Source organism: Bos indicus, chromosome 9 (assembly GCF_029378745.1).
Source record: "Bos indicus isolate NIAB-ARS_2022 breed Sahiwal x Tharparkar chromosome 9, NIAB-ARS_B.indTharparkar_mat_pri_1.0, whole genome shotgun sequence".
Lineage (NCBI taxonomy): Eukaryota > Metazoa > Chordata > Mammalia > Artiodactyla > Bovidae > Bos > Bos indicus.
Window position 1 is genome coordinate 95,513,998 of NC_091768.1, and position 11,763 is coordinate 95,525,760.

At 54.1% G+C, this 11,763-nt stretch overlaps 1 protein-coding gene across 5 annotated transcripts in view; it reads left to right on the forward strand.

Moving 5' to 3' along the window:
• Positions 1-11,670, forward strand: part of TMEM181 (transmembrane protein 181) — a 63,457-nt gene extending 51,787 nt beyond the window's left edge. For all 5 annotated transcript variants that reach the window (XM_070796459.1, XM_019967646.2, XM_070796462.1 and 2 more), the window contains exons 11-17: positions 770-827; positions 4,066-4,168; positions 4,699-4,750; positions 6,231-6,313; positions 7,293-7,382; positions 8,178-8,244; positions 8,606-11,670. In XM_070796459.1, coding sequence (XP_070652560.1) covers positions 770-827; positions 4,066-4,168; positions 4,699-4,750; positions 6,231-6,313; positions 7,293-7,382; positions 8,178-8,244; positions 8,606-8,684 — 532 coding nt within the window. In that variant the 3' untranslated portion in view covers positions 8,685-11,670. The remainder of the gene's footprint in view (positions 1-769; positions 828-4,065; positions 4,169-4,698; positions 4,751-6,230; positions 6,314-7,292; positions 7,383-8,177; positions 8,245-8,605) is intronic.
• The last annotated feature ends 93 nt before the right edge of the window (positions 11,671-11,763 follow it).

Here is an 11,763-nt window from a genome sequence, read left to right on the forward strand (position 1 = left end):
TTCTGCAGAAACTCGTTCCATCTCAGGGATATGATTTTAGAAGCTGGCACATCTCATTTCTTGGCACAATGATGGCAGGACTTAGCTCACGTCCACTTCTGTCCCTGCCCACCTGTCATCTCAGTGACCAGTGTCATTTTGAAATGAGTTTCATGGAAGTTTATATTTACCTTTCTTGCTGTCTTTCCCTGGAGTAGGGCATGGCCACCCACCCCAGTATTCTTGCCTGGAAGATCCCACGGACAGAGGAGCCTGGCGGGCTGTGGGCCATGGGGTCGCAGAGTCAGACACAGACTGAGCGGCTGCGCACATTGCTGTCTTCGGGTGCTCATCTGTGTGCTGGTGCCATACATGCCATAGACAGGGTGCCTGGAAGGTGAAGTCGCTCAGTCGTGTCTGACCCTTCACGACCCCATGGACTGCAGCCTACCAGGCTCCTCCGTCCATGGGATTTTCCAGGCAAGAGTACTGGAGTGGGGTGCCATTGAAAATCAGTCTCAAAGTTGAAATATTATAGAGATTCTCTTAATGAAAAATACTGTACTTTACAATACTGAGGACTGTGGGCCGTTGAGTTGTGTTGTATTCTTGTTCAGTAGGTAATTCGAGATTTCTCATAAACCAAGGTTTACTTTTCAAAAATCTTTTATGGTTGGTCAGTGAGTAGATTTATATTAGTAAGTTTTTTTAAAAAGCCAAGTGAGAGAAAGTATAAAATAAACTAGTTATTAATCTATGGCTTTTTTTTTTTGTAACATCGTATCTTTAGAGTCAATGAATTACATGATCCAATGTACCAGTATCGAGTTGACACAGGAAATTTTCAGGTAAGGATTGTTGGTGAAACCTGTGGATTTTTTTTTTAACTGCTGTTTTAAAAAATGACTCAATTTTTTAACTTAAATTGTGCCGTTGACACAAGCTGGCTAACTGGTTATTTGACAAGGGCCATAGAAAGGTCATGGGTGGAAAACTGGGGGAAATGTGTTTGAATAGTAGGAAAAATAAACCCTACATTGTCACTCCCCATCCTTGGTTTATGGTTGAAGCGCCAGGGCACAGAGGTTGTGCCGATTTCTAGGAACATTGTAGAATAGTTAAGGAAACATTTTGTTCACTTAGTTCTCTGAAGCAGAGTGGGGCTGGCTTCGTGGGCCCGCGAGCTCTACAGCCCCAAGGCCTGGCCCTCCGGGTGATGCTGCGCTGTCTCAGTCCTGAAATTTTTCGCACTTTGGGAAGGTGGATTCCAGCGTCTTTATTTAACGCAAATGACAGCCAGCCCTGAGTGTGGCCTCCTTTCAAGGCCCGGGATATGTAGGTGCCTCATGGGCAACCCATCCTGGTGCAGCTTCCGTGGCGCCCAGGCGTGGAGGTGCCTGGGGCTGAGGGGCACCCGGACCCCCGCCGGGGGAGTATGGGAGTCCTGTCCCCGGGCAGGGCGAGCCCCGGAGCTGAATCCTGACCCCAGGTGACCCGGACCCCCGCCGGGGAGAATGGGAGTCCTGTCCCCGGGCAGGGCGAGCCCCGGAGCTGAATCCTGACCCCAGGTGACCCGGACCCCCGCCGGGGAGAATGGGAGTCCTGTCCCCGGGCAGGGCGAGCCCCGGAGCTGAATCCTGACCCCAGGTGACCCGGACCCCCGCCGGGGAGAATGGGAGTCCTGTCCCCGGGCAGGGCGAGCCCCGGAGCTGAATCCTGACCCCAGGTGACCCGGACCCCCGCCGGGGGAGAATGGGAGTCCTGTCCCCGGGCAGGGCGAGCCCCAGAGCTGAATCCTGACCCCAGGTGACCCGGACCCCCGCCGGGGGAGAATGGGAGTCCTGTCCCCGGGCAGGGCGAGCCCCGGAGCTGAATCCTGACCCCAGGTGACCTTCCGACATTTCCCGGTGCAGCTTTGCAGAGGGTGATCAAGTCTGTGGTTCTTTGTGGGAACTGCTGTCTGAAAGGAGAGAAGTGTAGTGAATGATGATACTGTGTCGAAAAGCGGTTGAGACAGACGTGTCACAGGGATTGGTGCCAGCACTGATCCGTAACTGGACTCTGGCAGCAGTGTGCCCGTAGCCTCTCGGCTCCACTGCTTGTGAGTCTGAGGAGTTCTGAAGGTCGTCAGCGTGTGCCTTATGAACAGCACATCATAACCTTTGCTCTCAAAGGATATGTGACCTTGTGAGGGAGAGAAGGCGTGGGAAATAGAGACCAGTGCTGCAGTGTGCAGGGGCCCACCAGGTGCGTCCTTGTGGGCCGCAGGCCCCCGTTACTGCGGGGAGGCGGTGTCTTTGTTTGCTTTGTCCTCTCTGTGTCTTTGAATTAGCCCTGGGATGCTGTCGTAGGTTTGCAGGGCGGGGTGCCCCTGGAGCTGCAGAGGAGGGGGAGGCGTCCTGGGCCAGATGGGGGAGACACTGTCTCCGAGCTGTGATGGGGCGGGGCGGACCCTTGGGGAATCTGGACGCCCCAGGAAGGTTCTCAGCTGTGTCTCCTGAGGGGCGAGGCCTCAGGGCGGCCCCTCTATGGTGGAGACACTAAGGAAGGGGGAGGAAGGAGCTGCTTTGACACCTTGTCAGAGAAGATTCTGCAGCCCTGGTGACAGATGACATTTGACACTGCTGGTTGAGTTTGTACCTTCCAGGCTACTCATCTGAAAAGACCCTGATGCCGGCAAAGATCGAAGGCGGGAGGAAAAGGGGACGACAGAGGATGAGGTGGTTGGATGGCATCACCAACTCAAAGGACATGAGTTTGAGTAAACTCCGGGAGTCGGTGATGGACAGGGAGGCCTGGTGTGCTGCAGTCCATGGGGTTGTAAAGAGTCGAACATGACTAAGCGACTGAACTGAACTGATGCTAATCTACAGTTAGGGAGTTTCTGTCTGGTACGGTCACTGCTCACTTCTCACGGGAGGACGTGGGGCAGGTCTGCCCAAGGTCACATTCCCGTCCTGCCCGAGGTCACAGGCCAGTCCTGTGCTCCGACGAGGCTTCCCCGGCCTGCGGGTGAAGCCCACCGTCCTGGGCCACGGCCGCCGCTCCCTCCTCCCCCTGCATCATCTGTGCGATGGGCAGTGAGGGGATCTTCCCTTGAGTCGTCGTGAGGATTGAGAGAGAGAAGGAGGGTGAAGTGCTGGGCCGGGCTCCGGCACGGCAGGGTCACCGCGGCTCTGGTCACTTGTCCCCGCCTCAGCCCGGCAGTCAGGGAGGCCAGGGGCTCGGGAGTCCTCACAGGAAGGACAGACCGAGCAGTCTAGTCCTGTTACTAAAGGAAACCCTTGAAATCACAGGCTTCTAGAGAGATAGCTGAAGGGGCCCAGGATGGAGGCCGTGAAATCCTTTTTGTTTACAGATGAGAAAACCGAGCCCAGGCCGAAGTCACAGGCTCTGAGGAGGCAGAGGAGACCCTTTGTCTACTGACTGTGCAGGGCAGTCCTGGCTCTGAGAAGGAAGTGCCGGGGCGGGAGGAGGGGGTTGGGGGTGTCAGGTGCACAGGCTTAACTCTCGCAGAGGTTCTGCAGAAGGAGGGGCACCATGCACCCAGCCCAGTGGGGCCTGGCCTTCGTCAGCCAGCTTCGCTGTCACAGCTCCCGAGTGCAGACGAGTCGTCCTGCGTTCCCTGCCTCAGGGTCGCAGAACCTAGAGTCTTCTAGATAGTCTGGTTCAGTCCCCTTGGTCCTCGGAAGAAAACCGAGGTCCAGAGAAGCTGAGATCTGGGCCGGACCCACGTCGCAATCTTCCCGAGCAGGGCAGGGAGCCAGGCCCTCACCCCGGGGAGGGGCAAGCAGGAGCCACCACATTTACTGAGCACCTAGTATGTTCTGGGCCCCAGGCCCAGAGCTGCCCATGCGCCAGGGAGGCATTTGCTCGTCTGATGAGCGGGGACCGGGGTGCGCCCCTGGGTGAGCCGGCTGCCTGTGCCGCACGAGAAGAGTCCGCGTGTCCTTGTGCTGCTCGCGGCAGTGACCCTCGACTCCAGGTCCTTTTAGAAAAGCTTGGCTTTCCCGCTTATGGCATCAGAGGGAAAGACTGCCCTTGAGACCCCATGGGCGTTCAAGGGCCTGTCTTGTTTCCTGCCAGGGAATGAAGGTTTTCTTCATGGTGGTGGCCGTCGTGTACATCTTATACCTTTTGTTCTTGATCGTGCGGGCCTGCTCCGAGCTGGGTCACATGCCTTACGTAGGTGAGTGCTGGTCTTCCACCCCTGGTGCAGGGCCGCCCGCCAGGTCGGGGTGGCGGGCACCTTCGGGCCGGGGGGAACCTCGGCAGGGCTGCCGGGGTGACTGGGCCACGTGGACAGTGCCTCAGGCGAGGGCAGGAGGAGCCCAGAAGGTCAGCTGGGGCCCCGGGGGGCCATGTGTGTGGCTATTGGAGCTGCCTGGATCCTTCTGGAATCGTACCTTCCGGGTGAGGCGGCGGGGGTGGGGGTTTCCTTCTTTTTGAATCGAGGCAAGTCACCTGATCTCATAGGGTCCTGCCCCCCAGTCTGTGACAACCAAATAGTAATGGCCACGGACTCACTGGGCACCCTTCCAGACTTGGGGAGGTGGGACAGCGTGTCTTCCTGGGCATCAGGTACTAACTGTGGAGTCCAGATGGGAGCGGGTTTTGTTCGGAGAGTTTGGCTTTCTTTTTGTCTTTAAGATCTCTGGAATGAGTGGATTTTAATTACAGTGTGGTGATTTAAGAAGCGTGTGTGTATTTCTCTTTCAGATCTCAGGTTAAAATTCTTGACCGCGTTGACTTTTGTCGTGCTCGTCATCAGGTAAGAAGGAGACTTTATTGCTTGAAAGAAGCAAATGTGAGTTTTTGTTCTATGGTCCCGAGTATCTTTTGTCCCCTTCTATTGGGTTAGTTTTAGGGTGCTCCTCGCCAGGTGTCCGCAGGGTCAGAGGCCCCTCCCCCGCCAGGCAGGGCCCCGGGGAGACAGGATTGTGGAAGCAGCGGGCGCAGGAGAACACGGGTCAGAGGATTAGAAGGTCAGAGGATTAGGTGCTGTGCTCGGACGGGTCTGTGAGCAGGAGTTGTTTTTGTTTGCGTCCCTCCAGTTGGGGTCCCTGAACCTCACCTGAGGGGGGCGTGGAAGGCCGTGTCTTTGAATGAATCCCAGGTCCTTGCTCCCCAGATTGAAACCCTGAGAGAAGCGTAGTGTCTGCATTCCGCTCTCGGTAGCGGCAGAGACGTGGGCATCAGCCCCTTCACCCTGGTGGGGCCCCTTCAGGGCTCCCCGGGGCCGGCTCCCCACCGCTGCTCTGGGGTCCCAGCCATGTGGGGTGGGGGATCCTGGAGGCCTCCGGGTTCTTTCGCCGCCCTCACCAAGCCATGTGAACTCAGCCCGCATTTCAAAACGAGCTGGGTTGTATTCTGCCTCTGCATTCACCTGAAGGTAGAGATGCGTGTGTGGCTGTCACTCATCTCTCCTCAGCCCTCGGTGCGGCCTCACACCCAGCTCACCTCCTCCTGCACAGACTCCCCCCCACCCCCGCACATTGTCGCCCTCCAGTTGCCCCTGCCCACTGCGTGGGAGCCGCGTCTCCTTGGACCGACTCCCTGAAGCTCCTAGGCTTTGTGATCTTTCTTCATCTGACTTTCAAGGGGATCGGCCCGTTGGCGCAGAGGTTTATGGAGCGCCTGCCCTGGTGAACAGGCGGGCAGGCTCCTTCCTCCCTGTTGCAGTGTTTATATTCCAGTGGAGGAAGGCGGTGATTTAAAAAAAACAATGAATAAAGAGCGGAAGTGCTGTAATGAAAACAGAGGTGTGATGACAGCTGGGGGCTTGTGGCTGCTTTAGCAGGGTGGGTGGGGGATCTGCGGCCTGAAGTCGGGCCCTGAAGCTCGGCTCGGGGATACCAGTGTGTGGGGTGGAGGATGGGAGGGCAAGGTTGGCCAGGAAGTCAGGTTGAGCCCGGTTCCGTTCTCTGTGATGGGGGGTCTTCGCAGGGCATTCGGCCGGGAGGGAAGAGACCTGGTTTACATTGTATTCAGCAGTCGGTCTGGCCGGAGCGGAGGTTGAACCTCAGGGAGGGGAGGTGGGCTCTGGGTGCCAGGACCCTGCGGTCATGCGTGTCAGCAGAGAGGCCGTGTGCGCATGTGTGCACGTGCGTGTGTGTGCACACGCAAGTCTCCATGCAGAAATAATCGTGACTAGAGTAAGCGAAAGTAGCAAGTTTATTGACATATGAAGCTAATGCCGTTTCTTGGTACGTTTTTACATATTGTTCCTCCCTCCCTCCCTTTTTTTTCAGCATCGTCATCCTTTATTTAAGGTTCGGAGCACAAGTGTTACAGGACAATTTCGTAGCTGAACTGTCGACTCACTACCAGAATTATATCCTTTTCTGGGAAGATGTCAGGCACACAGCCTAGTGGAGTGGGTAGCATTTCAGGCCTCTGAGCGTCTGGAAGAGGCAAGAGTCCAGTATACCCTGGGAGCTCCACGCCTGTCCCCCCGAGTGAGAGGCCCCAAGGCGGCTGCGGGGCTCAGCCGTCCCCGGGGGTCGCTCGCCAGATGGGTCAAGCCCGGGGACCCCAGCACCTGCCACGGCTGTCCCCTTGTAGGGCGGGGACTGGAGTGGGGCAAGTCACCATCGGAGCCTCCCTTGGGTCAGGCCGGGGCTGCCCGCCTCCCCCTGCCGAGCACTGACTCTGGAGTCTTCTCTCCCAGAGGGCATCCCTTAGCATCTCCCAGGTGTGTCCAGCTGTGGGGGACACCGGTGTCTCAGGGCAGGGCTCCTGTGATCCCGGAGGCCCCGTTGCTCGGCAGTAACCACCCCCCTTTCAGATGCATGACCAGGTCAGCTGTGCGCTCCCCTCTCTGCTCTCAGTGGTGGCATCCATCAGGGGACACTTTGGGGTTCACCCTGGATGTCTTGGGTTCTTTTTGTGGGGCCTCTTTTTTACATCCTTGGAGTCAATGCATGATTGTTCACAATTCGGTAACTGAGTTTCACACTAAGCTTTTATCAGATTCTCTAAAGGGTCTGTAATTCAGAAAAGTCTAAGAAGGACCAGTTTGAGAGTCTTGTTTCCAGGTCTTCATTTCACCGTTGACTCACCCATACCTGTGTGGCCTTCCCACCCTTTGTGTGTGACGTGATGGCAGCAGGTCCTGCCGTGGATAGGAGAGGGCACAGCTCACCTGGGGATTCCAGGTGCCCCGGGAAGGTTACCGTGCCCTCTGGCTGGACCTGCCCTGTGGCACCCTGACGTCTGGGCATGGACCCCCGAGGGCCTAGCTGGTTGGGGGCGGGGCCGGCTAACAGCAAGGAGACGTGTCCGGGCCTGCTGCTTCCCTTGACCGCTGTCACCAGCTGAATTCTTGTCTTTCTACGGCTTGTTGAACTTTTACCTCTACACTTTGGCCTTTGTGTACTCGCCCTCGAAGAACGCCCTGTATGGTAAGCTGCCCCCTGACTCCCTGCCCACCTCCCCTTGGCAGGGGCGCCGTGACTGCAGAACCTGCTCTGGAGCAGGGAGACCAGGTGGGCACTCACAGTGAGCCCCGAGCTACAGGTGGAGCCCAGCAAGTTCTGTGTCATCACAGCCCCTCATGCAAGAACCGAGCATGTCGGTGGGCCCTGACACGAGCATCATGACACTCCCCCCGCCCGGTGCCCTGAAATGATCTGTGGAACACGAGTGCCCTGACCATCAAAAGAAAGCCCTATGTACCCCCAGCCCACCTCCCCAAGGACCAAACCAAAAAGCAAACCCAGCAGCCCTCCCGCCTGGGATGAGAAGGGGGCAAGCTCTCTGGAACCCAGGCAGCACTTGGCGCACCCCGGCTACAGGCTGTCCGTGGAGGAGTTCCCAGTACGTGCCCAAGGCCCTGGCGGCATTTGGTACTCCCATCCGCGGTGACAGATCGGGACCAGGGGTAGCTCAAGCCCCAGGTAGGAGGGTGGCCTGGCTCTTGTGAGGACCTGGGGGGATTCCAGGGTGTGGGGCAGCTGGCTTGCAGTCTCCTCCAGGGGGCTCAGTCCCCCCAGGCTCCCACCAAGCCTCCCCACACTGTCCTGGCCTGTAGGTGAGCACGTCCCCCGCCAGGACTCGGAACCACCTGTCCGGCTGACACCGGCCGTAACCGGTGGAGGCGAGGACAGAAATCCAGCTCTGTCCGACCCTCATCCTTTTCCCAGGACAGCGCCCAGCCTCTCCGGGCTAATGACACGACAATGCTTGTTGGTTTTCAGAGTCGCAGCTGAAGGACAACCCTGCCTTCTCCATGCTCAACGACTCGGATGACGACGTGATCTACGGGTACGTTAAGTCCCATCTCTGCTAAAGGCTGTCTGTCCCGCGGGAAGCCCTCAGCCTGCCTCTGTGCGTTCACCAAGGAGGCTGGCGAGCCTTCTGAGGAGCTGTTCACAGTATCGGCCCTTTTGATCCACCCAGGCGTGTCTCCGACCCCTGGTTCAGGAGGGGCCGCGTGCCTTCCTGCTGGGCATCTGCGCACGTGGTTCTGGGCTGCAGGCCCTGGCGGTGGAGGGGCTGGAGGAGGGGGAGGCAGCGAGAGGAATGGGGCGAGCCAGCAGGGGCCGGGCTCTCAGGATGGCGCCGCGGCGTGGAGAGAAGTCCACACTGTCGGAGCCCGGGGTGTCAGAGGTCTCTTCCGTGACAGGAGTGACTATGAAGAGATGCCCCTGCAGAACGGCCAGGCCATCCGGGCCCAGTACAAGGAGGGCTCCGAGAGCGACTGAGGCCCGGCCGCTGGCCCCGGCGAGCGCGCCCCAGCCTGCCTTCCCCGGACCCGGACCAGTCTGACATGCAGAGACGCCCTGGTCCTCATTCGTTTACACATGTTTGAAAGGAAAACCAAAACTGAGGGCTAATTTAAATGTTGGGCCTAAATTTACCGTCACACTGATGGCGTTTATTTGGGAAGAGAGGCCCTGACAAAAAGTTGTAGCCAAATCATTTTTTCAGATTCCAGATGAGAGAGAAGCTGTTTTCAATGGTAAGAAAGAAATCATTCCTGTTCTTAGTAGAGAGAATTACGTGCTTTAAAAAAAAAGTTTGCTGATTTTGAGTTCCCGGAAAGCCTTTGTGAGTGTGGCCCGCAGCGTGGTGGCGCTCCCTTCTCGCTCCCTTTCTCCCCTGCCCCGTGGCACCAGCTGTCGACCCTTCACAGGGAAGCCCATTTCTGAGGCTGCCCCACGAGGGCGGTCCTTCCCCGCTGAGCGGCCGGGGCTCCGGATGACCACGCATCTCCACTTCGGGTCACCGGGGTCGGTTGCTATGAGACGTCTACGCAAGGGCTGTTGAGGGGGAGAGGGAGGCTGGGTGGGCAGGTTCGAGGTGAAGACCGCCACCAAAGCAGAGCCAGGGTCTCAGGAGTTCTGAGGAGGGTTCGACAGGGTTCCTTAAGGATTGACAGGTCGTCAGCTCCAGTTGACAGGGAAGGGTCTCACTGTCACGAGTCTTCTAGAGGTCTGTGAGCCTTATGTCATGAATATGGATGAGGCCCCTGTGGTTGGGGTGGGGAGGAGGGTACCCATGAAATTCCATTGAGCAGTAGTAGCTCTGTTAAGGACGATACTCCTGTAGAGCTTTTTTTTTTTTTTTTTCAATAAAAGCTAAACAAGTGACTGATAACAATACTACAGATTCGTTATTGCCAAAAAGCTCTTCAGCTTCACATTTGGAAACTAGGTGCAAGAAGGTAACACATTTTTAGATGGTTTATGGAAGAACATCTTTGGGGAGAAGGTAATTTGTGGGGAATCATTCCTGCCTCGTGAGCTTCACACGGTCGTCAGGTAAACGGGTGAACTGCTCTGCGTAAGTGCCGTCTGGAGCTGCTGAATCCAGCAGAAGGCCCTGGAGACCCCAGCTCCTTTCTATCAAGGCCAAGTGTGGGAGGTGGAGCTGTCTCCTTTGCCTTTCCTCTGGCGTGCACACTCGTCTCTTGAACGGTTCACCTGTGAGCACTGCAGACATCCTGATGCGTGCCATCTGGGCAAACACAACAGGTAGGGACGTGATTGTTCCGCCCTGCAAACAGCGCCTCCACTTTCTCCATCTATGCATCGACTCTCCAGCTACCACGCAGAGCTCAAAGGCATAGTCCTCTTCAGGTAGTGCCGGGCCTTAGAGAGCTTCCTGAAAGACTATTTATTATGACTTTGTACTTTTCTTCTTAATTTAACGTACCTTTAATATGGATTCCATTTATATTTGTTTTTAAAACCCTGTAAATAAGAAAGTTTGAATTCAAACAGTTGTGTTGTTGCAAGGGTAATTCAAGTTTACTGGTTTTTACATCTGCAATGATGTGATTCCTTTTTTTTGATTCTGTATATTCAGAGGTATTGAAAAAATTTTCTGTTACCAAACTTACTTCTATTAAGACTCATATAAGTAATTTTATGTAAACTGATGAAAAGTTACTTGTGCTGATTAATGTATTCTAGTATGTTACAGTTTACAAGTTTTAATCGTTATAACTGTCCATAATTTGGAACGCTTTTACCAGTAATTGTAAAGTATCTGAGGCATTTAGCTGTACACATTTAGGCATTTTTACAACTCATTCTTGTCCTGTAGTGTAACTGTTAACTGATGATTGATCTTCGTACGTTGATTCTTGATAGCATCAGGTCAGTGAAATGAAAAATAAGGGAGTATTTATTAACTTTCTGTAACTAGATTGGAAACAAGGAAGTTATAAAAGAAAGTACTTTAGGGGGAAATGGTTCTTTATTAAATCATGCATTTTCAATTTATCTTCTCTGGTGTATCATGTATGTCAACATATTACATCTTCCATGTAAAAATGTGCTTAAAGTATATAGCATTTAGCATGTGCCATAGGTACTAGGTTATAACACTAAAGTCTGCCAGCAACCTTAGATGGTAGCAGGAAAATTATTATTTTTTTGGTCTTGGAGGGTTATCAGAGTTCTGTAAACTAAAATTAAAAATCCAAAGGGCTGACTTTAGTTCTTCCATGGTAACGGCGTGAATAACATCATCTTGGGGATAATTTTTTATACTGGTCTAGTCTGGGGAACCTGGAAGATGACCACAGACCTTTCAGTTTCCCTAGAGAGCTTCATTATCCATGAGGATAAAGGTCCGCTTGATTTATTATTAAATCATTAAAGCAGCGCAGTGATGCAGTTTTCTCTCTTAAGCCCCATTTGAAAGGCTAAAGAAGGGGATATATAAAATATATTCAAGGTTTGTAAGATTGTTCCTGTACATAATTACAGATTGCAGTAAAAGTTCAGATTCAGTATGTAAAGCCAGCTTGCTAAATGGGCAGGTTACAGGACAAATGTCACCAGCCTCAAGTACTCTGTGAACTGTTTACTCAAGGTAAAGTTACTGTTCAGTATGTTCCGTACGACGTGGTCAGTACCTTATTTCCTGGAATCCTCTTCACAGGGAAGAACACCGAAGCTTAGAGAAGGGGTGAGGAAAAGGGACATCTCGTTGAGGACTGGACGTAGGACACAAGAATGTAACGCCAGACTATGAAACACAGAAGGATTTTCTGCTACTGGAAACTGCCTTTTTACAAAAGGATTGTAAATGTTTGTAAAATAAAACAACTCTAAATCTTAGGCTCAATGGGAAAGCTAGAGCTGAATATTAGACCCTGGAAGTGCGTCAGCGAGCACACTACCCCGGGTCACAGAATGATCACTGTAATCAGAAGTCAATAAACGTTTATTTACGGCAGATTCACACTGTGGGAGTGGCTTCATTGAGACTGCGTTTCTCTACTCTGGTTTTTCTTCAAGTCGTGTGAATCTTTAGCTTTTTACTGCCATT